This window comes from Dermochelys coriacea, chromosome 3 (genome assembly GCF_009764565.3).
Source record: "Dermochelys coriacea isolate rDerCor1 chromosome 3, rDerCor1.pri.v4, whole genome shotgun sequence".
NCBI lineage: Eukaryota > Metazoa > Chordata > Testudines > Dermochelyidae > Dermochelys > Dermochelys coriacea.
In genome coordinates, this window is record NC_050070.1 from 99,296,811 (window position 1) to 99,324,757 (window position 27,947).

Genomic DNA, 27,947 nt, shown 5'->3' on the forward strand with positions numbered 1-27,947 from the left:
TATATCAGTGTACACACTACAGCCTTGTCCTGCTAATGCAAGTGCTCTCCTATACTGACGTAACTCCACTTTCAAGAGAGGTGTAGAGCTTCTGTCAGTGTAGTTAGGGCGATGCAGTGTCTGGGTAGACACTGCATTACTTACATGGGCGGTTGGCTGTCTTGTCAATTTCACAGCTCCAGGCCATGAAATTGACAAGAAAGCTGGGCAGCTACCGCCTGGCTGCCCCCAGCTCCCCACTTCTAGCCAGGCTGCTACTCGGAGACTCCCCGCTCAAGGAGATAAGAAGCCTGGCTGGCTGCCCCTCCCCGCTCCCACTTGGGAGAGGAGAGGCCCCCACACTGCCCCTCTTCCATCAGCAGACACACTCCTGGGGAGGACCCGCATCACTGACAGGAGGATAACGTGCACATCATTTGACAGCGGACATAGTTCGACTTAGGGTTGTAGTGTAGACATGCTCTCAGATTGGTTTAAGAGTGATTAATATCATCTTTGCTAAATTTTAGCTAGTGGGATTCAGGGAGGTTTTTTTTCCTAATTATTGTTTTAACAGTGCTCTGAAATCACGCCAGACACATCCTCAGAGGGTTATTAATAGCCTTTAAGCATGGCTGTTATTAGCACAGTTTAAGCCATAGTAAGACTAGCCCTAAGAGGAGCTTTTGTGAGAAAAAGCTCTAAAGATGAGTATGTGTTTTGTTCTCATCTTGCTATGATGATTTTTTTCCCTCCAGCTGAGTAGCCGAAGAGGTTTCATTTTGACTGAACTGCTGCCGTGCCTCAAGAAGGCACTGATGTTGGTTTATACACTTTTAAGAATTCCAAACAGAAGTGTGCTTCTGTTGTTCAAGTCCTGAGACTTTTGAATGAAGTGTCCACGTATGGATTCTCCCTTGATTTGTTGCGTTTAATTGGACTCCAGTTGGCGCTGTTGTTTCGCTCCCCACCTCTCTTGATGTATCTAATTTCTTTTAATATGAAAGATTAACAGACGGAAAGTAATAAAGAAAACCATTTGTGGTTGTGAATCAGAAGGAATAGAGAGAAAGTATTGGATTTTGCAAGCAGAGCAGGATAAAGATGATTTTAAGAAAAGAACATGCAATAAGGTTCAAATAGCCTTCCCAATGTAAATATTTTTTTTATTTTTTTTTTGACAGAAAAATGTTTATTTAACCAAAAAAAAATTACAAGAGCGACTCCAAATAATAAAGTTAAGCCTCAGGGGTCAGGGAGGGGGAGGGATGCAGAAAGTCCATTGGGAAGGGGCCTGGACACAGTGGTCTCCCTACTAGGAGACCAGGACCCCAGCAGAGCTGGTCTTGGCTCCCGCCCCATCGGAGCTCTCCTTGGGCAGTGGTTTCTGGTCTTCTTCCCCCATCACATGGATGTTGTGCTTCTCCCAGAACTCGTTCAGCTCCTGGCCCTTCACCTGCAGCTGCTCGGTCAGGGTCTTGATTTTGTTGATCTGCTCTTTGTTGCTCTCCAGGGCAGGGAGGACCTCCTTGACTGTGCGCTCCAACAGCACCCCGCCCACCATGCAGTAACACTTGCAAGTGGGGTCCACCTCTCGCAACGTGTCGATGACCAGGCTGTGCTCGTTCAGCTCCCGCTCCAGTTCCGCCACCTTCGAGGTCAGGCTCCACTGCTCCTGCGTAGCCAGCTGAATCCAGCCACCACCTGCTCCGCCATCAGCGCTTTGCCGGTGGATGGAGCTGTCGGCGCGGTCTTGCTCTTCCCACTGTCCGCCATCTTCCCGCCAGTTCTGCGCATGGTCCGTTCATGCACAGCAGTTATACTAACCCGTATCTTGCAGAAAACTGTTTTCAGCCAATCATGGATGTTAATTACACCCATCCAAACTATGCTCATAAACTTTGGAATGCTTTAAAATTTCCAAACATCGCCAGTATCTATTTACAAGTCAATATTAATCAACAACCTCTAAGTAGATTCTATCATGCTGCCAGTCATTAATGGCTGCCCAAGTGGATGTTTAAAGATGACTTGTAGTGAAAACAGAGAAAGTTTTCTGTGCATCTTTTCTGCTTTTATAGAGAGACAGACAGACAGACAGACACGCTTGTTTACCAACTTAGAACTAGAAGCACATACTTTGTTGCTTCTGTAGGCCAAGTGCACTGCACACAACAGGGTCTCCATGCATCCTTCCATTCCCTGCCCCACAAGCTCCTTGTTTGCCACTCTCCCATACTCTTCTATTCCAGGGACTCCCTATGACCCCACCCATTCCCTCAGGCCAGGGACTTTTGCTTCACTCTCTTCTCCCTCTGTCTCCCGGTGCTGATTGAACATTTCCCCCAAGCCTGTTCTCCCTGCAACAAGCCACTTAAGAAAACTTTTTAACTGTTAATGGCTTTTAGCCATGCCAGGGGTCTGTGCCATTTGACCTACGTTCCCCCATTCCCATCTTTCCTCCGCCCATTGAGTCTTATTTCTTGTCATCTAGAGTGCCAATATTTTGAACTCAATTGAGACAAAGGACAAAGATGAGATGGGGAGTGCTGGTATGCTAGAAGATGTTAATTGCACAATCAAACTGTTCCTATGAGCTACAGACAACTGCAGATCTGATTAGAGCTGCTGGGACTTGTAACTAGATGCCATGTGTCCCCCATTTTCCCCTTCCAGGTTCCCCAATGTTCACAAAAATTAAGAGATCTGCCTGCCCATTGATGCTAAGAGTATTCCCTGAAATTTTGTAACTGATCAGATGTGGCAATCACATTACAGATAAACTGAGAAATGTCATCCATTTGAACATATGACCATGTAAGCAAGTCAAATACCAGGTCTGTCCTGCTTTTGCCAGAAGACTTCTTAAACCCTAAAGGACTGGATAGTTGGACAAGAGAAGTCCTTCTCCCAACTGTTCATCAGGAACGTAATTAAATTTAAATAAATTGTTAAAGCAAAAAAGTTTTAAATAGTCTAAATCTCCCCTTGCTGTCTATCAGGTTTCACTCTTGTTTCTTGAGATATTGCAATCCCATTAGTTCTACGGTTGACCACTGAGTCCTCCAGTGAAAACTAAGTAGACATAACCTGATATTCTTCACAAACATCAGGAAAATAAAAATATTCAATAATCCTGTATGCTTTAGGGTGAAACAAAGCATAAAAAATTCTTGATTTTTCCTCTGAAGATCACCTTTAAGTGCAAATGGCAGGAATACATAGCTGATGTCATGAAAGGAAAGGTTAATTGTCACTGTAAACGAGATTATGAAGTCCAAAGATCAGAGACTTACCACTGAACTCACTATAGCGTCTCCATTTCCTTCCAAAGGCCCCTAAACCTGCAACTAGGGTCTGGGCTATGCTTAGATTTTGTCCCAGTGTAACCATGTCAGTTAGGAGGTATAATTGTTTTACCCTGTCTAGTTAAAATAGTACAAACGCCTGTAGTGTGGGCACAGTTATACCCCAGACACGTACCTAACACTAGCAGTTTATTCTCCTTCCCCCCATATACTGGTATAACTGTTTCCACACTATGAGGGGTTGTATTGGCAGACACCTGCACGGAGCCTGGGCTGCAGTGCCTGCAAGGAGTCAGTTGCAGGATAAGGGCCATAGACACTTCCCTTCCATACAGAACCTCAAAGCTTTCAGATGCATCAGAACTAGAAAGACATCATTGTACTCCAGTGTCAAATAGAAAAATCCTGACAAGGCTGGAAATCACAGATGAGTAACATTTACATGAGCCAATAATTTTTTTTCAATTCCCTAACACCACATTAAATGAAGCACTGCATTTTTTTTTCTTTTGTGTCAGTCTTTTAGACTGTGAGCAACTGGCAGGAATGGTCTTCATACTGTGCATGCACAGTGCCAAGCACATTGTTAAAGAAATACAGTAAACTAATTTATTTGCAATGGAGGCACGGTTAAATGTCAAAAGCAGCATATGTAACCGGAAAATACCATAGTCTGGAAGCATCAGGTGACTCACTAAAATTTCCAAGGTCATGGCTTTGAAACATGTGCCACCTTCCGGACTTCAGTAATCATGGGACATTCTTATGGGTCTGTTTTGGTTTTAAGATGACCCTTTACTGTTTGTGTAGATTTTTTAAAAAACTAACATAGTGAAGTTTGGGCTCTGTATAGTATATTTCTAAGTACTTAGAAGTCTTTTCTTTTTGAACTAGTTCTTCATCTTGACTGAAGTCAGATTGAACGGAAAAAAACCCCAAAAACACTGAGCAGCTTTGATTTTGTATCACTGTTTAGAAGCCAACAATGAAATCTAACGAATTAAAAATAACCACATTTTTCTAAAAAAGCAGGCTTTGAAGACAACATGTATGTGATTTACAATCTTTAAATATTTACCAGTGATTGGTAAATATATCAAAAAAAGTGAAAACACTCAGGTGTTTGTTCCAAACAGACAACCTGCACTCACTTTTAAAAAGTTAATCATTAGTGATTAAAAACAAGTGTATTATGTAACCATAGGTATAGTTCAAGGCGAGTTTCAAATGTAGTTCATTCAATTTTTTTTTTGCCAAGCTGGAGCTCTTGTAGCTAATCAGTCTAGTAATTCATATATTACAATACCTTTCTTTAATAAAACAACTTAAGGATAAAAACAGACATGCCCTCATTTGTTCTTCAGCATCTCTACTCTCGTGACATGTTATATTAAATTAAATACAAAATAAACTACTTGTAATTGCCTGGCCTTTTTCAAGTGTGTCACAACCTTACCATTTGTTAATGTAAAGCTGACATTTGGTTCTGTATTCATGTCATGCATGTACAGAGTGTGGGGGAAATGGAAAGCAGAACCATGTGAGTTTAGGACCGAGCATCAACCCTGACCGTTTTCTTGGATTTTGTCAATGTCTGTCAAACTTCAGCTTTATCTGGCTTTTGTACCAAATTAAATATATAAATATATAGATATAGACTCAGATGCTTATAAGCTGTGCACTAAAAATCAAGAGACAACTGGTTTGTTTCAGATAAATGTTTGAAAGATTCAACAAATGAAAAATTACGGATTAATTCTGGTCTGTCTTGTCACTATATCTGAACTCTTTTGAAGATCATTAATCCAACAGAGTGCAACATCTTCCAAGCCATTTTGTACTGTGTAACAAAAATATAAGGAAACTTAATTCCATTGGAAAATATATGGAACAACATTAATGCCAACTGGTATTCAAAATATTATAGTTCAAGTTATTGTGCATGTACATATGTAATGCAAAGACAATGGGGCTGCAGAGGTGTAACTGAGAACCCATTTGGCCTGCAGAACTTTTATTACTGGTGAAGAAGTTGTGTGTGAAAGTTGAGATCCCACTCTGACTGGCAGATCCTAACTTGAGGGTGTAGGGCTGACAAATAGAAAAAACATTTACTGCCTGTAATCTGAGCACACTTGACATGGAATCAACACCAAAAACATGGAACCTCACATTACCATTCTTACAGAGTTGCTTCCCAGAGTAAAAATCACACTTATGGCAGGTCTTCACTATGGGGTTAAGTCGACCTAAGTTATGCAATTCCAGCTACGTGAATCACATAGTCGACGTACCTTTGGTTGACTTATTGAAGTGGCTACACTGTGCTAGGTCGACAGGAGAAACTCTCCCATCGACTTATCTTATGCTTCTTGTTCCGGTGGAGTACTGGAGTGAAAGGGAGAGTGATCAGTGGTTGATTTAGCGGATCTTCACTAGACCTGCTAAATCGATCACTGGTAGATCAATCATCGCACATCGATCCCCTGGTAAGTGGAGACAAGCCCTTAGAGTTTTGTCTGGCAATGCAATGGCTATGCATCTATGCTCCAGTTCTGCTAACATTTATGGCAAAAAACTCTCCTGATTCTCCATGGAACATGATGATTGTTCTATTCACATGGCCCTTGTTGCTAGAAAGGCTGCAGCTTACATGTAGTGGTTACGTTCTATACCAAAAGTCAAATGCTCATATTCTTTCCAAGTGTCTATTACCCTTCCCATATATCTTCAAGTTTAGATTTCAGCTTCAGATTTCCTACCTACTGTTCAAAAAAGGAAAGAAAAAAGCCTCCAACAGTGCCCAGAAAAAAATTAATTCTTTCCCAACAGTTTGCCGTGGTGGCTTCAGGAAGGAGAGAGAAATTACAGATATTCCAATGAACTAATGGACTCTAGTAGCTGTCTGGGGGCTATAACAGACAATTCAGCTCTTCCCTGAATTGTTCCCGCATATTACAGAGTGAGCAGCAAATCCCTGGCAGTTTTACTGGCATGTCATCAGGCTAGCACAAGGGTCGGCAACCTTTTAGAAGTGGTGTGCCGAGTCTTCATTTATTCACTTTAATTTAAGGTTTCGCATGCCAGTAATTAAGGTTTTTTAGAAGGTCTCTCTCTGTAAGTCTACATAGTATATAACCAAACTATTGTCATACGTAAAGTAAACAAGGTTTTCAAAATGTTTAAGAAGCTTCATTTAAAATTAAATTAAAATGCTGATTTTACACCGCCAGCCCGCTCAGCCCACTGCCGGTCTGGGGTTCTGTCAAGGTTCCTTCCCCACTCTGAACTCTAGGATACAGATGTGGAGACCTGCATGAAAGACTCCGTAAGCTTATTCTTACCAGCTTAGGTTAAAAAACTTACTCGAGGTACAAACTTTGCCTTGTCCTTGAACCCTATGCTGCCACCACCAAGCATGTGAAACAAAGAACAGGGAAAGAGCCCACTTGGAGACTTCTCCCCCACAAGCCCTACACCCCCTTTCTTGGGGAAGGCTTGATAAAAATCCTCACCTATTTGCATAGGTGAACACAGACCCAAACCCGTGGATCTTAGGAACAATGAAAATAACAATCAGGATCTTAAAAGAAGAATTTTAAATTAAAGAAAAAGTAAAAGAATCACCTCTGTAAAATCAGGATGGTAAATATCTTACAGGGTAATCAGATTCAAAACATAGAGAATCCCTCTAGGCAAAACCTTAAGTTACAAAAAGACACAAAAACAGGAATACACATTCCATTCAGCACAGCTATTTTACCAGCCATTTAAACAAAACAGAATCTAACGCATTTCTAGCTAGATTACTTACTAAGTTCTAAGACTCCCTTCCTTTTCTGTTCCCAGCAAAAGCATCACACAGACAGACAGAGCCTTTGTTCCCCCACCCCCCCCAGCTTTGAAAGTATCTTGTCTCCTCATTGGTCATTTTGGCCAGGTGCCAGCGAGGTTACCTTAGCTTCTTAACTCTTTACAGGTGAAAGGGTTTTGCCTCTGGCCAGGAGGAATTTTCTAGTTCTGTATACAGAAAGGTGGTTACCCTTCCCTTTACATTTATGACCGGTTCCATCCGTTGGCTCCTGCCAGCCAGGGTCCCGGTTGCCAGCCCTGCTCAGCCCGCTGCCAGTCTAGGATCCTGGTCCTGCTCACAGAGTGGGTACCTACCTTCTCCCTGATTCTAGTCCATTCTCTTCCTCTCTCTCTGCACTGAACTGAGGGTGGGAGCGCACTGAGCACAGGGCTGGGGGTGAAGGAGCAGGCTGGGGGTTGGGGTGTAGGCTCTGGCCAGGAGCTAGAATGAGGGAAGGGGCTCAGGGTAGGGGCAGGAGGTTTGGGTGCGGAGTGCTTACCTAGGCAGTTCCCATTTGGTGTGAGGGGTGCAGGTGGGAATGGGGGTGGGGGGTGCAGGAGCTCCCGTTTGGTGCTCAGGGTAGGGGTGGGAATGTGGAGGGTGCAAGAGTCAGGGCAGGGGACTGGGGACATGTGTGGGGGGTGCAGGAGTCAGGACATGGGATGTGGGTGGGCTGGGTATGTGGGGGGGGCTGGAGTCAGGGCTGGGAGTGTGGGAGAGGTGCAGGGCAGAGGGCTGGGAGTGTGGGATAGGGTCATGGGAGTGCTCCCAGCCCCCTGCCCAGAACAGCTCACGGCAGGGGGCTGGAGGGGGATGTGCCATGATTCCAACCCCTCCTTCCCCAGGGCCCTGGCCCCACCTCTTCTCCGCCTCTTCCCTGGAGAAGCGAACGCACTGCGGCTCCGCTTATCCCCCTCCCTCGCAAGGGCCATCAGCTGATCAGCAGCAGGGAGGGAGCGGAGGAGGGGCAGGAACCCAGTATGCTGCGGGAAGAGGCGGGGGAGGGGGGACCTTGCCTGCCCTGCAGCAGCAGCCAGCAGGACCAAGCTTCTTCACCCTGCCCCTGCGGGGGGGGGGGGAGAAGAGCGGATGGGGGGGTAGGATTTTTAATGGCATGATGGTGCCTGCCGGGGTCCCGGCCGCCGGCCCAGTTCAGCCTGCTGCCGGCCTGGGTTCGGCAGCAGACTGAGCGGGACCGGAAGCTGGGACCCAGCAGGCAGCAGTGTGCCATTAAAAATCGGCTCGCGTGCCATCTTTAGCACCTGTACATAGGTTGCCGACCCCTGGGCTAGCAGTTCTGATTTCCCTGGCGAACACATTTTTAAAAATGTTTATTCGATAGTGTCAGCCAGACAGAGACTGACCATTTTGCATTGAAAATGTATGATATGCAATAAAGTTCTCCAGAAACATCCATTTAGTCAGCCCATCCATGGAGATGGGGCAGAAGGAAAACTAAGTAACATGCATAGGTCCCCAGGACACATCTTCATGTGACAAAAGACCAATTGCACTATAAGTACCAGTGCTTTTCCATTCTGTCTAAGTGAAGATCAGTTTGAATTACTAAAAATGTTTCCCTCTCCCCCCCACACACAATTAGTTTACTTAAAAATTATACTCAAGTTGACAGTTATTATTGTTTGCATTAATGGTAGCACCTAGGAGCCCCAGTCCTGGATCAAGACCCCTGGGTGTTAAGTACTGTACAAACCAGAACGTAAAGATGGGCCCTGCCCGAAAGGGCTTACAATTACATGCAAGACAAGAGATGACAGATGGATACAGACAGATGGGGGAGTACAAATAAAAAAAAAAAAAGACAGAACTGGTCAGCAGGATAGACAGTGGTATTTCAAGTTTCTACATATTTAAATTCAGAAAAGCTTCTTTTCAAATTTAATTACAAATTCAATGAAACAGTAGGAAATGAGATCAATAACTGAAGCAGTGGCACTAACACATTTTTCTCTGGTTAATATTTAATATTTATCAACATATAAACCTCCATTCTGAATGTGTGTACAGAAGTGCAATTTCATCAGTGAGACCAGAACATCTGTAATGAGGTGACCAATACAAGGACAATACAAGGACTCCTAATTGGAGTTCATTATAATGCCCTCAAACATCAAAAGCATTACAGACTTAATAGCAGTTTGTCATGGCAATGTCTGACTAATGCAGTGACTCTTAACCTAGAACACTCAGTAGAACATTAAAACTACCAATAAAAGTACCCAGCTCTCTGTCCTTATCACTCTTTCCTAGGCCATTAAAGGAAATAAGTTATTAAACTAAATTTGATTACTCTACGTGTACTTTCTGCAAATAAGTATGTATTTATCAAATGATTTTCAGGTTTGTAAACCCCTTCCTACCAGGAGAAATGTAGCTATTGAAATGTGCATTCTTCTCCCCGCTGGTTGTAGATTTCCTTCTTCAAGGCACTGAGTAACATTTTCAAAAGCACTTACGTCCCATTGACTTTCAAGGAGACTTAGGCCATGTCTACACTAGCACTTATGTGGGCAAAACTTTTGTTGCGCCTGGGGTGTGAAAAAACACACCCCAAGCAACATAAGTTTTGCCTGCATAAGCGCTCATGTGCACAGCGCTGTCAGCAGGAGACTCACCCACCGACATAGCTACCGACTCTCACTGAGCTGGTTTTATTATGTCAAAAGGAGAGCCCTCTCCCATTGGCATAACACGACTAACATAAGCACTCAGAGCAGTACAGCTATATCGTACAGACGTACTGCTGTAAGCTTGTAAGCGTAGACATGGCCTAAATCACTTTTAAAATGTGACTAGAGAAACATTTTCAAAAGCATCTATGACTAATTTATTTCCCACCCCCCAAAATAAGGGGACAATAATAAAAGGGGAAAAAAAAGAGAGCAATATCTATCACATTTCTGATTTTACACTACATTAAAAAGTAGAAAATGTTTGTAAAAGGGAAACAAATCTTCCAACTATACTGACTGGCATTCTCTCCCCCTCCCCCTCCGTATGTTGTTTAATACTAATAACCCTCTGAAGAACTCATGAAGCCAGACAGAAAGTGATAAACTTTATAATCTTCTTCCATTATCCACAAGTGCTGTCATACCTGACCAGCACAGTTGCCAAGTTTCACGTGGTAAATAAGCACCCTGACTTTCACAATAAGCCAAAAAAACAAGCTAATCCCATTTCAAAACAAGGCTAAAACAAGCCAATCCCTAAGAATCCCATTATCTATGTGACTAGATTCCCCCCGGCTTGCACTTTGGGACTGTGGTGTGCCACTGTGCACCTGACTCTTCCCCCCCCCCCCCCCCCCGCACCCGGCTTCTCCCCATTGCCCTTGCTTGCAGGGAACAAATCAAAAAAAAGCAGCAACAAGCTACAAGCCAAAAACTAGCCAACAAGCAACTCACAAGCCAATTAAGCCAAAAACAAGCCCAATTTCTGCATTTTTTTTCACAAGTTTGGCATGTCTGCTGAGCAGGTTTTATTAAGCCAATATGGGTGCCTGGCAACTTAACAATTACTGCCCAGAAGTTAATCATCTAAAGGATATAATCAAACATGACAAAAGTTTATGTCAAGCAGATAGCTAGCGCTAGACTTATTGGAGGAGTCTATAGTTTGCACTTCAAGGAGTTTGCATTAATAACCTTTCCTCTTTTTACCAGCTGACTCAGATCTAGTGCTGGGTGAGTATTGCAAAGTAATTTTTCCAAAGAAGAACCATTCGCTTAATGTTCAAACGCCGCATGTTTTCTTTGGGTCAGTATTTTATTAAACAAGTTTACTTGCAGTAACATCCTCAGAAGCAGCAAGTTCTAAAATACTTAAGGAATAGTTACAGAAAACAAATATTGAATAGTAACAAGAACATGCACTGATAACTTGATTTTAAGAATTATTTGTCTAATCTGGGACAGAAATACACCATATGAACTATGTATCCAACAAGTGTGGAAATAGATAAGCTCAAACCAGCAGCAAACCAAATAATTCACAGAAGTTAGCCAACTAATTTAAAACAAATACAGTCAAGAAAAGATTCTTCCAGTGGACACTTCTGAGGCAAAATTTGAATGATCTATTGTAAGTTATCCATCCTTGTAAGAATATGATCCCAAGACAGACAGCAAAACAAAATAATGAAAAGCAGCATAAGAGGGACAAATGTGGAATATGTAAATCAGGTAAAATTTAGAAGAACAGAATGCAGTTATTTAAGGAAAATGCTGTTTTGTGAGGCTTCGAGGGTTTGCAGTGGGTGAAGAAAGCCAGCCACTCTCTGCTGACAGGACACAGAACAAGCTAATGGCAGGAACTAAGTCACAGCCATGACAGAAACTGCATGGATGCACCCCAGCACCAAGGATAAGTAAATTCCATGTCAGGGTCTGGAGACTTGCTGTGATCACAAAAGCTTACTGACCAAACCTCTGCAATTAGTTCTGATGCTAATTTTCCCCACCCTCTTACACTTTGCTTTTTGTAAGATGTATTTGAACATATTTTCCTCCCAATCACAACCAAATGTCTTGTCATTTAACGTGAATTAAATGGAATTGTGACATTACATTTCACGGAAAAGACCTACTGAAGATCAAGCAGGCACACATTGGCTAATTATCAAAGTTATTAAATATTTTTCCTTTTGCAGCCCAAGTGTTAGGTGAAATATTTATTACAAGTGGAAGAGAAATGGCTCTAAGGCTTGACTGATGTAACTGGATTTTCTCCCAAGCATGAAACCTCTGACCAAGCACCCTCCACGCCCTCCCCAACCTCTTTTTCAATTATTTCTTAACTCAGCGAAGCTTTCTTTTTAAAATAAGTCCAATTAGAGCAATTGACCAGAGCAAGTTATTTTTCTTTGCTTAGTTATATTTTTCTTCTTAACTTTTGTGAATGACATTGTATTTTATTAAAAAAAAAAAAATAAAGACATAACCAAGCTCAAAATAAGTTAATGTGAGAAACACACAAAAAGCCACTAACAGAATCAAGGATGTAAACAATGTTTGCAGGACCCCCAGATTCTCCGATAGCCTCTTAATGCACATGCAGGGAGTAAAAGCAAGTGAGCTCCATGCTTGCCGTCACTCCAAAGCAATGTAATCACTATTAGCCAAGAGAAGGAAGAGTGTTTGCTTTTCGTGCTTCTACTCCTCCACTTGTGCTTAAACATTAAAAATAACTGAACACCACACTTTTTTTTTTTTTTTTTTTTTGCCATTAAAGGCTACCTCCAAGGGCATGTAAGTCTCTTCTATCAAAAGGACTGTAATTGACAATGAACAATCATAACCTTACACTTCACAATTTTAAATACATTTTAGGTCCCATCAATTTATAAGCTTTTTGGTTCACCACCCACAGCTACTTCCTTTTATCTTAACAAAAAATAGTCCTTCTCCACTGTAGGCTAATGACACCATCTGTTTAGCCCCAGAACTGTAGCATTAAGACATAGCACATTAATTTCCTAACAATCCCAGGTCCTCACACATCTTTAGATTCTCAAAGACACTGGCAGGGCAGAAGGCAGGAAAATCGGCTTCCCATTATTTTTAGTCCCTGCTTCCTCCAATGTAACTGCACTGGCAGGCTCCACAGGGATTTACACAATCTGACAATTTCCCTCCACCTCACCTCAGAAGAATAATGCCAGTTGTCAGGATCAGCAATAAAAAACATCACATACACTAACTAAAACAAAAACAAAAAGAGTGGGGCAGGAGGAATTTATGCAAGAGTGGGACAGGTGGAATTTATGCAAGTCGGCATTGCTTGTCATAGGAAATAGGCTGGTTCTACCAGCAGCAGCCAAATAGACCAGCACCTGAAATGTGTCTATTGGTTGAAGCCAGCCTCAGTAAGCCAAAAGATTCCCCTTACCTGTGTTGAAGCAGTGTTCCCAAAATTTCTTGTAGGCAAGTACCCCTCTTCAGAAAAATTGAATCAATCACATGCCCTTCAGCTTCACCATGTGATACTAATGCCTACACATCTTAATTTATACATCTTTCACACTCTCCCCTTAAAACCAACATGCTTAATTTTATTAAACCTTTACAGTGTATTATCTCCCAAGAATTCCAAGAGGTTTTGTTTTGTAACCTTTGTTTATACTTTCAGGTCTATAATATCTAACTAATGACATTTTCATTAACACCTTTTGTTTTATTTTGGGAGGTTTGGGGACACTTTTTAATAATTATTCCTTTATTTGTCAGAAAAGAGACAGAAGATCAAGTAATTTATTCTGACCGTACATATTTACCAGTGGAAAAATGCTAAATGGATTAAATCTCAACACATACAGCCAGTGTCACCAAGACAGCATCTAATTCATTAGTGTTGCACACAAGCCCAGTCTGTGTAGAACAAACTATAACATCGCCACAGCTCAGTTAAATTGATTTGAGAGAGGGGGAGTCACGCAGCCTCAACTTTAGAAGCTCCCGGCCACTAAGGTCAGGGGATATACTGAAGGGGCCACACGCAACCTTAGAGAGTAGAAGCAAATATTCTACATTGTCGTATTTCCTGCTAGTGAGACAAAAAAACAAAACTGAGAATTCAATGCAGAGACAGCACAACTGACTGTCTGCCGTCTCAGCTAATGGAAAAGTACAAACCAGCAGCACTATTTTCTACAAAGGATGATCTCAATGGAAGATGATACGGATGTTAGCTGTCATTTGGCCTGTTCCTCTCCCTTCCCTCCCACTAGTTTTCCCCAGCAAGGCCAGAGTAAGTCACAGCTTTGGTTAATTACGTATCCACTTACCTGGACTACATGAGAAAGGCTACTCAGAATTTATTTTAAAACGTGTTTTTATTTATTTTCAAGAAACATTATTAGAATGTTCCCATTTTAAAAGGTCAATTATCTTGCTACTGAAAGCTGAAAACATTTGCCACATGATCCTTCCACAAAAGAAGATAAATGTTGGCAAACAGCCATACTTCATGATGAAGTAGGGAAAATTAAACTGATCAGTTTTATTTTCAGTTACTTCAATTGTAACATTCAGCTTCAGAACTTATGAAAATGAAATATTTCATTTGACAGGCAATTGACATTTCAATGAATTTGAGAGACAGATACCTGTAACAACCAGTCTTCCACATATACACCACCTATCTACTCATAAAATCAGCCATGGATATCTTATTAATAAACCGTAACTCATCAAGCAGCTGAACATGAAGAAGCGTAAACAACAAGGAATAAAGAATTCTGTCACAAAAAATGGATACAAATGAACTTGGGCAGCCTTTTTCCCTCCCAAAAGCTTTTGCCAGTTAAAGCACACCCCAAATTTCAACTTCTGTTTTATATGGAGCACAAAATTTATGCTGGCTGATGCACAGAAATTGATTAAGAAAGGCACCCTGCGCACCACAGCCTAATCCAGAGCCTTCTGTCATATGTAGCATTAAGCTTCTATTTCTCCCTTTTATGAATAAAGCTACTTTTTGTCCCCTCTTCTTGTTACCTACCTCCGGCTGGCCAAGCCTAGAGAAATACTGGCATCCACCAACAAGACTCCTGTGAGTCTCCTGTAGTCAATATAGCTCTACATGTCATTGCTGTTTTTCTGTTAGTTTGGAAATAGAATTACCTATACCCAAAGACAATTTTTCCTTTCTGAGTAGCACATAGAAATGGCAAATTATCTGTGAGGAAAATGATTCACAATGTTTTTATGACAGATGTATTACATATAGCCACAGCAGGATAATGCAATCTTTTCCCAGACAGCTCACTAGTACAGTCAAACTTCTTAGAAGATGACTCCACTGAAATCTGTGCCAAAGATGTACAGTCAGATTAAGTAAACATGCATGGAATGTAAAACACCCATTCATTTTTCAATAATCTCCTTGGCAAAAAAGCCCCTTGTTACAGATATAACCGGTTCAGTTTTCTGCATTTTTATTTTGAAAGAAAGTGCCCAGTTGAGTTTAAAACAAACATTAAAAGAAAAACCTAAACTCTAAGAACAAATACATTATTTCAACTACACAGAAAGCCTGTAAAATATCCAAGACTCACAATGGTGTGAAAACATATAATACAAGTCTTTTGAAAACAATACCACACAAAGTAAAATTCTAACTGATGCAAGTACAGTGGTAGTAAATCATTTTTGAGAAACATGACACCTTAACAATTTTTCACTTTAGTGTCTTACTATCACCACATCATTGGCTGTTTCACATCTTTCTCTTACAAAACTACAAAAAAAAAAACAACCATGCTTAATAAACCAAAACATTATAGCATCTTTCAAACCTTATAGAATTTAAAATTGTATCACCCAAAAAGCAACCACTTTATGATGCCAAAAATATTAACTTTGTATTTGTACCAGTTTCCACCTTTTAAGAGGAGAGTAAATCCAACACATGGCAGGAAAACTGCAAAAACTCTCTTAGCATTAAGTGCAAGAGAATGGATTGTGGGTTTTCAGGGAAGGGTTACATAAGGTTATGAATTGAAAAAATTAAACCCAATTTCTTAGTCCTCTCCTGGGTTAGTTTTCTACATTGAAAAATGTTCTCTAAGCTTTTGCCACAGGCAACAATGCCATGATCTCGAGTATTAAAAGACCTACTGAAAAACAAATATGACCTTTAGTAAAGCAATCAAGTCAAATTTATATATCCCAACAAAAACAATTTGGAAACTTGAGTCAATTGAGTAACAGTTCCTGGCTGGGAAAGGCCAAAAGAAAAAAGGAGGTAGAAAAAAAAGTGACAATGTAAACTGTCAGTAGAAAACATATAAAAATGACAGCTAAGCAGAGTACAGATATTCCTAAGTACCAGCAAACACAGTCAGAAGCATTTTCCAGCAAAATCTGGAGAAAAAAGTAAACTGACAACTGTTACAAAAACATATTATTCTGTAATGAAACATCACATCTATTATCTAAAATATAATGTAGACACACGGTTGCTTCATTACTGCCTTTTCAAAAGGTTTTTTTTTTACCCCATCTGTAGCTTTTATTTAATTGAATGAATTGATAGTTCTGTGGTAAATTACAGTGAGTCCAGCTCCTGTGATGCTACAGTTTTAAGATCAATAACGTGGAAATCACCCTTAGATTTGGACGCTCTAGGAACACACAAACAACATATACAGTGACCACACACACACACAGTTATAATGCAAACAAGATTTTTTCCTTGTATGTTATGTTACACTCACATACCAATTTTCTCAACCTGAGAGAGCCCAAGCAATAGCCAATGCCATATTCATCCTCACATACCCAAAGATAATATAGAGTCTGGTGGATCTCTCAACAGGTGGTCATCAATAGATGGATGATTCTGGCTGGGGTGTTCCAACCCTATCCATACAAGGGAACCCTTTTATCTTGTTATTATGACCACCCCCTACTACCTTCTGCATAAGGGTTCCAACCTAATCTGTACTTCCACATCACATGAATCTTGGGGTACTCCACTCTTCATGGGTTGTCCTCTTAGTTCCTCTTTTTCTCATGAACATTTATGTACATATGTTCCCATGGTAACACCCAGCCAGAGCAGAACTTTCTGTGATGTTACAATCAGGTGCCCTGCAGTCTGAACAGGTACACTGAGGTCTATATGGGTACACTGTGGTATATTTTCTCAGGTCACAACCTATTGGCACATCCTTTACAGTAATCTTGTGATCTTATTGGCATAGGGTCATTCCTGGATCACTTACTCATGTCAAATCACTGTAAGCCTGAGGCCTAGCGTGGCTGAGCTGAAACCTTACAAGCTTTGCCTGTAGGTCTTGCATTACTGCCTTACCTTATTTATATATCTAATACACACTTGTCAATCTAATATTTTTACAATCCTATCCTACTTATATCTATTCATCATATAGTCAGTACATGGAACAACATATTATTTAACCACAACACAATGAAATGATCAAACAAGCTGACGACACACCATAGATATAGTTACAAAGACATGCTCATCAAGACTGCTGTAAAAAAATGAACTGTAATACACAGCTAATCAACAGCCCTCTGAACATCAAAAGCAGAATGGGAGATTTGTTAAAAAAAAAAAAAAAAAAAAAAAAAAAACTGAAGTGGAGACATGGGACTGATTTTTTAAAATCTCACTCACTACCATCCCTCACCCCTTGTGCCCTACCATTGATGTCAACATCAGCAGCCCATTTGTCCATTTCTCCTTCAGACATCACTGCACCTTCTTACACAGACACACACAAGCATGGAAAGTCCTTCCTAAGCTAGTACACACTCCTCACAATCAAATCCCTCCTGAAGAACCACTTGTACCATGATGCACAGAAGAGGCTAACCAGCTGAAAGTGGTAAATTGTGAGCCTTTAGGGATAATTATATTTTATAAAAAAAAATTTAGGCCAAAAACATTGCCAACAAACACCTAACTTTTATACTGTATTCTCAAAGAGCATCCCATGTTTGAGCACTCTGTTCACACATACCGAATGCTTACACTAGTGTCTGCCTTCAGTGCTGTTAATAGAATACCACCCCCAGTACTCCCACCCAGCCTATCCCAGTTTCACTTCTAATTGCTGGTAACTTGCTGCTGTTTAAAGCAAAAAGGAACAAGTGATTTTATGCCCCTACCGCTGTCACCTCCTCCCTTTCCTCCTCTCCCACCCCCATCTTGAAAGCATTCCAACCAACTTTCAATTCTATCACCTGGCTCTAATCACTACCTAACACAGCAGTGTCCAACCTGTGACCCTCAAAGGCAAGTGTGTTAAGAAAAAGAAAAATGTATTTGATTACAATTTAAAATGTGTTCCTGGAGATGGGTCCTCAGATTCTGATTTTTTAATCTGGCCCATTTCAAAGGGGAGGTACTAGGGGGCACAGCTTTGCATGGCTTCTCCCCTGTAACACCAAGAACAGCCCTGATGCGAGTTAGGATTGCTGTCCTTTTCCTGCTGCAGCTGCTCCTCTGCTGGCTGCCTTCTACATCACAAAGAAGGGAGTATAGCTGGCTGCCCTACTGCTCAGTTCCTTGGTCTGGCTTTTGAAGCCACAGGGAGAGCAGGACATGACCTCAACTGGCTCTGCTTGAGTATAGGGGGTGTTTAGCAAAAGATGGCTCCCTTCCCCTACACAGCCATCAAGGGCAGCCCAGAAGAGTTAAAAAAAGAAGCTAAGAAACCACCACCAGTTTTGGCTTTTTGATTGTGTACTCTGCCCGTGGTGCAGGTATAGCAGAGCCCAAGTTGCCCTAACATGTACCAGCTAACCTGAATCCCCAAAAGGACCATATGCCAGCTGGAGATAACCAAGGTACAGTCCACTGCACCCGCTCCCCTTCCCCACCCCAAGAGGGCCCCATATCTTTTAGGTTGCAAGGAGGGAGGCACAGAAGCCTGCTCTATACCTGTCAGGAATTCACCCACAGTGGAAGAATTCTTAAATGGGAAAATGCAAGTGGTTTCCACTCCCACTCTGCTGTCTGGATGGTGCAAAACCACCAAAATTGGACAGAGAATCTGCTCCCAAATATTGATTGAAGCTCCCTAGCCTTGAAAATGTTGCATACCACTAATCTAAGAAATGTGTCCCGTATTCACCCGGTGGGCACTAAAACAGCTCAAAAGTAATCTTCACTTGCAAGACAGATTACAGGTACCTCAATTACTCCCCCCTCCCACATATACTTTAAAAGCTTTTTTAATGTAGGCCTCTAATGTTCAGGATTTCTATTTGGATTAGCCTTCTCCTGTTTAAGCATGACAAAGTCCAAAAGAAGGAATACTGCTGTTGGCAATTTATTCATATCAGGGGATCACTTTTTTCCAGGGTATAGCCTGGCAAAAATATCCCATTAATAGAGTTTTATTTCAATTATATTATTAAATCTATAATCAGAATACATTAACAACTCTACAAACCACTACTCTCATACCCAAAATATTCCTTTTCTGAGTCTTCACTCTTGTGGTCTGTGAGCACACAGGTTTTGGTTCAATAAGCTTCGATACCCTAAAGGAGCTCAATAAAAGTATAAAAATTAATGCAACTGAGAACTGCTGTGTTTTTAAACACCGAGGGGTAGATTCTGATCTCACTGACTTCAACTAAGTAACTCTGGATTTACATTTTATATACCCAAGATCATAATCTGGATCCATAAAACAGCCCATAAAATCCTACTCTTTATAGCTCCATTAAACGAGCTTTAGGAAACAGAACAGTTCTTCGTGGTGCCAGGGCAGAGAGGGGGTGGGGATAGGGGAAGTTATGCAATACAATTTTTCCTCCAATTCAATTCAAGTTCTTGTCCACTCTAAGAATCTAGACAGGAGATTATTTCTTTATTCTGCTGGGGGCTTTTGGATAGCAAAAGGGTTTGATTTTGTTTTCTCCTGTTGCATCTTCAAAAAACAGAATCCACAGGGAAACCAAATCCAGCTTTTAATAAATCAGTAGACCTGGTGTATGGAAAACTTCCTGGGATTCAAAAGTTACTGTTTTAATCAATAAAAGTTTTACAAGACTGGAATTCAGTGTTAGCCACTAGCATAACCCAGTTTTTATTGTTTTGTGGCAGCAACATTTGTTTTGAAATTTTATTTAATGTTCACAATGGTTAGTCTGACAACTGAGAACACTTATGAATCTTCCATTTATCCTCTAATACTAAGGCAACATAGGAAATGGAAGTGCCCCATTCCATTTTGTTAGCGTACCTGTTGTGAAGGGATTGCCTCTACAGGCAAGAGGGAAATTTAGCCTCCATGTCCATTCCTTGGCCTCCATGACCAAAATTGTTAATTAGTATTAATTTGATGGCATTTTTGTGTCATCTCATTTCATATAAGCTGCCTAACAGGTCACGTATTAAACCAAACATGGACCAGATGCGAATCTGTGTCCTCGAGGTGAAAGGTTCTGTATCCCATTATCTATCCCCCTCAAGTAATGTTTGTATGAAATTTGACATAAATGCTAGGTTGGCCACCATGGATTCAAATAAAAAGCTTTACAGCTAGTTCAGTGAGACAAATTAAATGGCCCTAGAAATGTGCTCTCATGCAGTCAAACCTATGTCTCAAAATTTATGCTAGACAGCTTTTTATAGCTCTGTCCGTCAGAATTTAAGTACCTTGCTAACACTCAGAACAGCAGAAAAATCACCTCTTAAGAGCATGACAGCCTCAGGCAAAGGCAGAAAGGCAAATATCTTCATACTGATGTACAGTTTCATCATATTCATCTCAAGAACTAGAAAGATGCCCAAAACCATCAATGACAACAAGGACAAGAAAAGAATATATAAATCAGACCATAGGGCTCTTTCATTAATCCCTTAATGATTAAATTTTAGACAATGAAGTCTACCTTGATATAACTTTGATGAACAATTCTGTGTGGACAAAATAAAAAAAAAGTCTGAGAAGTCTTGTGTTAAGTACCTCAGATCAAGAGCCCCAATACAGACATTATATTTCTATATGAGAATATAATGGTGTGGTAAAAATGTTTTTATAAATATAAATATTGGCTTTAGAGCCAAGCTTCAGAAACTTCCAGGTGAAAAAAACAAGTCTTATGACAACCCACCCCTTGGAAAACCAGGAATCTTCTCTTACACTGGTAAGATATCTCCCATTTCAAGACCTGAATGGGCCATGAAATATCGGACCTGCAAATCCATTGATTTCAAAGAGCTCTGGATAAGACCTGGGGCCATAAGCATCTTCGTTTTTAAAACAATAAGTGATAAATATGAGTAGCATAGTACAGACTTCTCAGAACATGAATGGAAGTGCAAAAAAGTCCCCAAAAGGAACTAATGTGCAAATGGCAGTTTTCGTATCTTGCTAAATCAAAGTAGATTTATACCAGACACTTTGAAGAGCATTTTCCTAGCAACTTGCAAGTTTTTACTCCCAATCTCTCCTGTGCCAGAGCTCTGCATACAGAAATAGCAATTTTGGGATTTGCTGTTTGATGTACAATACTCAAAATACGTTTCTATTTATCTTCTAAACAGAAATAACTGAACTTATTTTCTAGGACCTTCCAAAACAAATCATTTCTGAGCAAACACACATGCAAAAGGTGTCAAATCCCAAAAGATACAATCAACTGAAAACTGGGGATATAATAGGAATTATAAGGGAGGCAGTGTAGCCCCAGTGTACAAAGCACTGGATTGGGACTCTGCTTCTGATTCAGTAAAACAGGGATAAAGATGCCTACACCTCCTTTGTAAAGCACAGTGAGATCTACTGATGGAAAACACTATGCAAGACCTAGGTGTTATAATGGTAACCTTTTACTACAGGGATCAATATTCGTTATTCTCAGACTACTTTTCCTAGTGGAAGGGTACAACATTTCCTGCTGCAACTGTACTTTTCAATCTCTTCCAAAAGGTTGCATCTATTTACAGTTACTGTACAAATGAAAGTCAAACAGCTTCCATGCCAAGTTAAATTAAACACCCAAAGTTTTAACCACAATGTATATGACTAAATGCTTGAAGATTCCAAACTGTTGTTATGGGTACTTTCCAAAGTAAGCATCCCACAAGCAGACACACTGAATTAAAAAATTCAGGAAACCATGGAGTACATTCAGAAAGGTCAAGTCTGTTAATGGTCTGCTAATAAATTTTTCAGCTACCTATGGGAAAGTATTAAAGGGTATGCTACTTTAACTTGTATATTTGTAATTGAAGGGAGAGAATATCTTAAGTACAGCAACATCAGATTGCCCACAACAGCCCAAGAAAAGGTCAGGAAAAGAGTACTTGTGGGCATGCAAACTATAAAACCTCCCATAATTAATGTTACAGTGAGGATTAAACGTAACAAGTGCATTGCGGTTGCAGCTGCACATAGAAGTACATTCTTGATCCACATCCTGAACTTTGTAAACCAGAGATAAATGTAGCCTTTCCTTAGATCTGTTTTACCAGCCACCAGCAAGGGAATTGATCCTTCACTCCCAGCCGGCAGAAACAATAGTTTGCAGTGAGCCATCAATCCTTTTTGTATCGTCTACAGATTAAGTTGTACCATTTCCAGCTCCTGGTAGGGTGGCACAATCTGAACTGGTGTGAACTATTAAAGTGAGAATGGTAATATTACAATTCAATTTTACACCAAAAGGCTTATTTACTATAGCACAAGTGTAAAGTACATGTTTGTACTATAAAAAGGACTTCTCTAACAATAGAAAAAACAGAGGAAACAGTTTCCTTGCTAATGACATTCATCATTTTTACTGAGAGGAGAGTAGGATCTCTCATTTTACAAGTAACAAAGGCTGAATTTATCTTAATGAGAATATTTACCAGTAATTTATGCTGGAAAATGGTGAGCTAAATTTAAAGTGTTGTGTTGTAGAATATTCAGGCAAAAATTGTGGGGCTCCATGCACTCCCTCAACTGATAGAGCATTAAAGATAACCAGTAACAAATTTAAGAACAGAATTATTAAGTTGATAAAGAATAAAAGGAGTTGCACCTTTGTTTTAAGGTTACTATTCAATTATAGAATTGTAAATTATAGAAAGAGAAAAATTTAACATTCCAAACATATGTCTGTATGTCTGTTACTTGCTTTTTGCCAAAGTATTTTCTACATTCCTTTTCTCTGTCTGAAAATGTATACTGAGTGCAGAGCAGTGAGATCCCTAGAAAGTAGTGGCTGACAGCATTGTTATATTATATTAACTATCAAGATATCAACAACTCAGTCTTCCTACACACAGCGGAAAAACAAAAGTGACAGACAGAAAAGTTCAGATTGTATAATCTTTATAATCTCTAACATCCTTAAATGTATGCCATTGGTTTGTTGCTTTAAAACCAACTCCCCACACTCCCCTGCAAAAAGGGAGTTAAACAGCTCAAGATGATCGTGAATATGAGAAGTTTATCTATTTAAATGCAACAAGTTAATGTATTTGTTTAAAATAAAAAAGTGTTACAAAAGAGAATATAAACCAGCGATCAAGTTGCAATCTTAAAAGATTTTAATTCTAGGTAAGTACAGAATACATTTCTGGGCAGAAGCACTGAATGTTACACTTACAAAAACATCAACAGAATGCAGGCCACAAACAAGGCAAAACTAGCCCCTTTTTTTCCTGTGCTGACCGTTACATTGTACTTAACATATCTGAAAATAATGACAGGTTTCAGAGTAGCAGCCTTGTTAGTCTATATTCACAAAAAGAAAAGGAGTACTTGTGGCACCTTAGAGACTAACAAATTTATTTGAGCATAAGCTTTCGTGAGCTATATAGCTCACTTCATCGGATGCAAATAGATAAACTTCTCATATTTTCCCCTAATGCATCCCATGAAGTGAGCTATAGCTCACGAAAGCTTATGCTCAAATAAATTTGTTAGTCTCTAAGGTGCCACAACTACTCCTTTTCTATATCTGAGAATACCATGCATTCAGCTATTAGCAATACATTCCACAGCTGATTGTGCAAAGATACAGCAAATTGATTTTCAAGCCTGGCTTTTTTGGGCCAATTCAAATTTCAAAACAGAGAGGAAAGAGTAACTAGCAAAATTGCAGTGTAAAGTTGACCTGCTCTTGTGCAAATAAACTATTAACGGTCCTGGTTAAAAGGACATAAGGTAAATGGATTATACTTGAGATTCTGCTCTAAGTCATTACTAGTATTTTAAAAAAAAAATCATTTTCCATGACCCCAACAATTACATTGTAGACACCACTCAACAGTTCAACTATTTCTACAGATGTGAGTACTTAAATTAATCCATTAGCATATATTTTTTTTTACCCTCTGATCCCACTGAGGGTTACCAAAAGAAACTAAACCATTTGGCTCAAGAAACTCCCTGAAAAAGCACAAGAACAAATCCACACAGACACACCCCTGGAACCCCGAGCTGGGGTATTCTATCCGCTATCCAAGATCCATAAACCTGGAAATCCTGGACACCCCATCATCTCAGGCATTGGCACACTAACAGCAGGATTCTCTGGCTATGTAGACTCCCTCCTTAGGCCCTACGCTACCAGCACTCCCAGCTATCTTCGAGACACCACTGACTTCCTGAGGAAACTACAATCCATCAGTGATCTTCCTGAAAACACCATCCTAGCCACTATGGATGTAGAAGCCCTCTACATCAACATTCCACAAAAAGATGGACTACAAGCCGTCAGGAACAGTATCCCCGATAATGTCACGGATAACCTGGTGGCTGAACTTTGTGACTTTGTCCTCACCCATAACTATTTCACATTTGGGGACAATGTATACCTTCAAATCAGCGGCACTGCGATGGGTACCCGCATGGCCCCACAGTATGCCAACATTTTTATGGCTGACTTAGAACAACGCTTCCTCAGCTCTTGTCCCCCTAATGCCCCTACTCTACTTGCGCTACATTGATGACATCTTCATCATCTGGAACCATGGAAAAAGAAACCCTTGAGAAATTCCACCAGGATTTCAACAATTTCCATCCCAACCTCAGCCTGGACCAGTCCATACAAGAGATCCACTTCCTGGACACTACGGTGCTAATAAGCGATGGTCACATAACCACCACCCTATACCGGAAACCTACTGCTATTCCTACCTACATGCCTCCAGCTTTCATCCAGACCACACCACATGATCCATGGTCTACAGCCAACCTCTACAATACAACCGCCTTTGCTCCAACCCCTCAGATAGAGACAAATACCTACAAGATCTCTATCAAGCATTCTTACAACTACAATACCCACCTGCTGAAGTGAAGAAACAGAATGACAGAGCCAGAAGAGTACCCAGAAGTCACCTACTACAGGACAGGCCCAACGAAGAAAATAACAGAACGCCACTCGCCATCACCTTCAGCCCCCAACTAAAACCTCTCCAATGCATCATCAAGGATCTACAACCTATCCTGAAGGACGACCCATCACTCTCACAGATCTTGGGAGACAGGCCAATCCTTGCTTACAGACAGCCCCCCAACCTGAAGCAAATACTCACCAGCAACCACACAACGAAAACACTAACCCAGGAACCTATCCTTGCAACAAAGCCCGTTGCCAACTCTGTCCACATATCTATTCAGGGGACATCATCATAGGGCCTAATCACATCAGACACACTATCAGAGGCTCATTCACCTGCACATCTACCAATGTGATATATGCCATCATGTGCCAGCAATGCCCCTCTGCCATGTACATTGGCCAAACTGGACAGTCCCTACGTAAAAGAATAAATGGACACAAATCAGACGTCAAGAATTATAACATTCAAAAACCAGTTGGAGAACACTTCAATCTCTCTGGTCACTCGATCACAGACCTAAGAGTGGCTATACTTCAACAAAAAAACTTCAAAAAACAGACTCCAAGGAGAGACTGCTGAATTGGAATTAAATTTGCAAACTGGATAACAATTAATTTAGGCTTTAATAGAGAGTGGGAGTGGATGGGTCATTACACAAAGTAAAACTATTTCCCCATTTTTATTCCCCACCCCCCACTGTTCCTCAGACATTCTTGTCAACTGCTGGAATGGCCCACCTTGATCATCACTACAAAAGGTTCTCTCCCCCCTGCCGCCCCCACTCTCCTGCTGGTAATAGCTCACCTTAAGTGATCACTCTCATTACAGTGTGTATGGTAACACCCATTGTTTCATGTTCTCTATGTATATAAATCCCCCCACTGTATTTTCCACTGAATGCATCCAATGAAGTGAGCTGTAGCTCACGGAAGCTTATGCTCAAATAAATTTGTTAGTCTCTAAGGAGCCACAAGTACTCCTTTTCTTTTTACATTTACTATGTAATTCAATGCAAAAAAATCTAAGTTAAGCAAATGTTAAGGTGCATAGTTAAGTGCATAGTGAAGATATGTCAAAGCTAAAATTGCATGTGCAACCCCCAACAACTTCAACTACAACAACTATTTCAACTTTGAAACTGAGAAAACATAAAAAGTCAATTTTCCCTAAATTTTCTCAAATTCAAACTGAGCGGCTCAACTATTTTTGCTCAAGAATTATTAATATTTGGGAAGAGACAAAGAAAATTTAAGGGTAAAAGATTCAAGTTTTGTGAAGCTACAATCAAGGGAGAAGAGGAAATCAGAATGGAAATGTTTATGCAACCTTAACTGAAGTCACTATCTTTCCCTCTACATTATATAAGCTATATTTAACAGCATGCCCTCATAGAATTGTTGAATGCTTTGTAGCAAGAGGACACTATTACAACATTCTGTATAAATTTTACCGTATCTTCTCACAATTTGGGCTGCTACCATGTTTGAAAAATCATGACAGTTTTCCCGAGCATTTTGAATGGCAATCATTCAATAATCAAATCAAGAGGAGAAATATTTATAATCAGAAAGATAAGGAAATATTGAAGAGCTTTTACAGTTCTGAATTTTGTGGAAATAGATGGGGCAGAGCACATGGGATACAAGTTAAAACAAAGGAGGGAGGGAGGGAGAGAGAGAGAGTGTGTGTGTGTGTTTTCTGCTGCCACCTGCTGACCACAATCAGGTCTATCTAAGCACAAACACAACTAAGGCCGTATTATTTTAACTGTTTTCACAAAAATACAAAGTTGAAAATTTGTCACAAAAATCAAAATCTTTGGTAAAAACTGTGAAATTCAAAACTTACTGCCAGGTTTTTTTTTTCTTCCTATGCAAATAAAAACAGGCAGCTGGAGATGAGAACATGAAACCAAACGTACTGAGATAGGGATGACTGTGCAGGAGACAGACAGGGATGGCACCTTGTAAGGAACCAGTTTTCCTGCTCTTGGGTTGAGCTCATAGACCAGAGCACAGAAAGCGGCAGGGGAAGGAGGCTTAAAACACTCCCCCAGAGAATATAGTATGGTTTTCTCAAAATATGGGGAGGGATACCCATCTCTGTCACCTAAATTATTTGGTTTCCTTTTTGATATTCTCAATCGTCTAGTTACCAGGGCAGGTGCCTTTGTTTCAGCAGCCTGTCTACACAAGCAGCTCCACTAACCAACGGGACAGCCAGTGCCTTCTTGCTTGCTTTCCTGCTTGGGACTGAACTATTCAGATACTGGTAGATGAAAAACTGGTTGGAAAACCTTTCCCAGAGAGCAGTTATCAGTGGTTCACAGTCATGCTGGAAGGGCATAATGAATGGGGTCCTGCAGGGATCAATTCTGGGTCCAGTTCTATCCAGTATCTTCAACCATGATTTAAATAATGGCATAGAGTACTCATATACAGTAGGTGGACGATATCAAGCTGGGAGGGGTTGCAAGTGCTTTGGAGGATAGGATTAAAATTCAGAATGAGCTGGACAAACTGGAGAAATGGTCTGAAGTAAATAGGATGAAATTCAATAAGGACAAATGCAAAGTACTTCACTTAGGAAGGAACAATCAGTTGCACAAAAATCATTCTGGGATGTATTAGCAGGAGTGTTTTAAGACAGACAAGAAGGAATTCTTCCGCTTTACTCCACGCTGATTAGGCTTCAACTGGAGTAGTGTGTCCAGCTCTGGGCACCACATTTCAGGAAAGATGTGGACAAATTGGAGAAAGTCCCAAGAAGAGCAACAAAAATGATTTAAGGTCTAGAAAACATGACCTACGAAGGAAGACTGAAAAAATTGGGTTTGTTTAGTCTGGAAAAGAGATGACTGAGAGGGGACATGATAATAGTTTTCAAGTACATAAAAAGCTGTTAAAAGAAGGAAGAAAAATTGTTGTCTTTAACCTCTGAGGATAGAACAAGAAGCA

The 27,947-nt window shown here is 40.5% G+C and overlaps 2 protein-coding genes across 17 annotated transcripts in view; both read right to left on the reverse strand.

The window, feature by feature from the left end:
- Positions 1 to 27,947, reverse strand: part of PTPRK (protein tyrosine phosphatase receptor type K) — a 603,062-nt gene that overhangs the window by 539,741 nt on the left and 35,374 nt on the right. The window lies entirely within an intron of this gene.
- Positions 1,149 to 1,786, reverse strand: LOC119853076 (prefoldin subunit 2-like). Its single transcript, XM_038395506.2, is given in 2 exon segments — positions 1,149 to 1,659; positions 1,662 to 1,786. Coding segments are annotated over 2 exon segments (480 nt in total). The 5' UTR covers positions 1,777 to 1,786; the 3' UTR covers positions 1,149 to 1,294.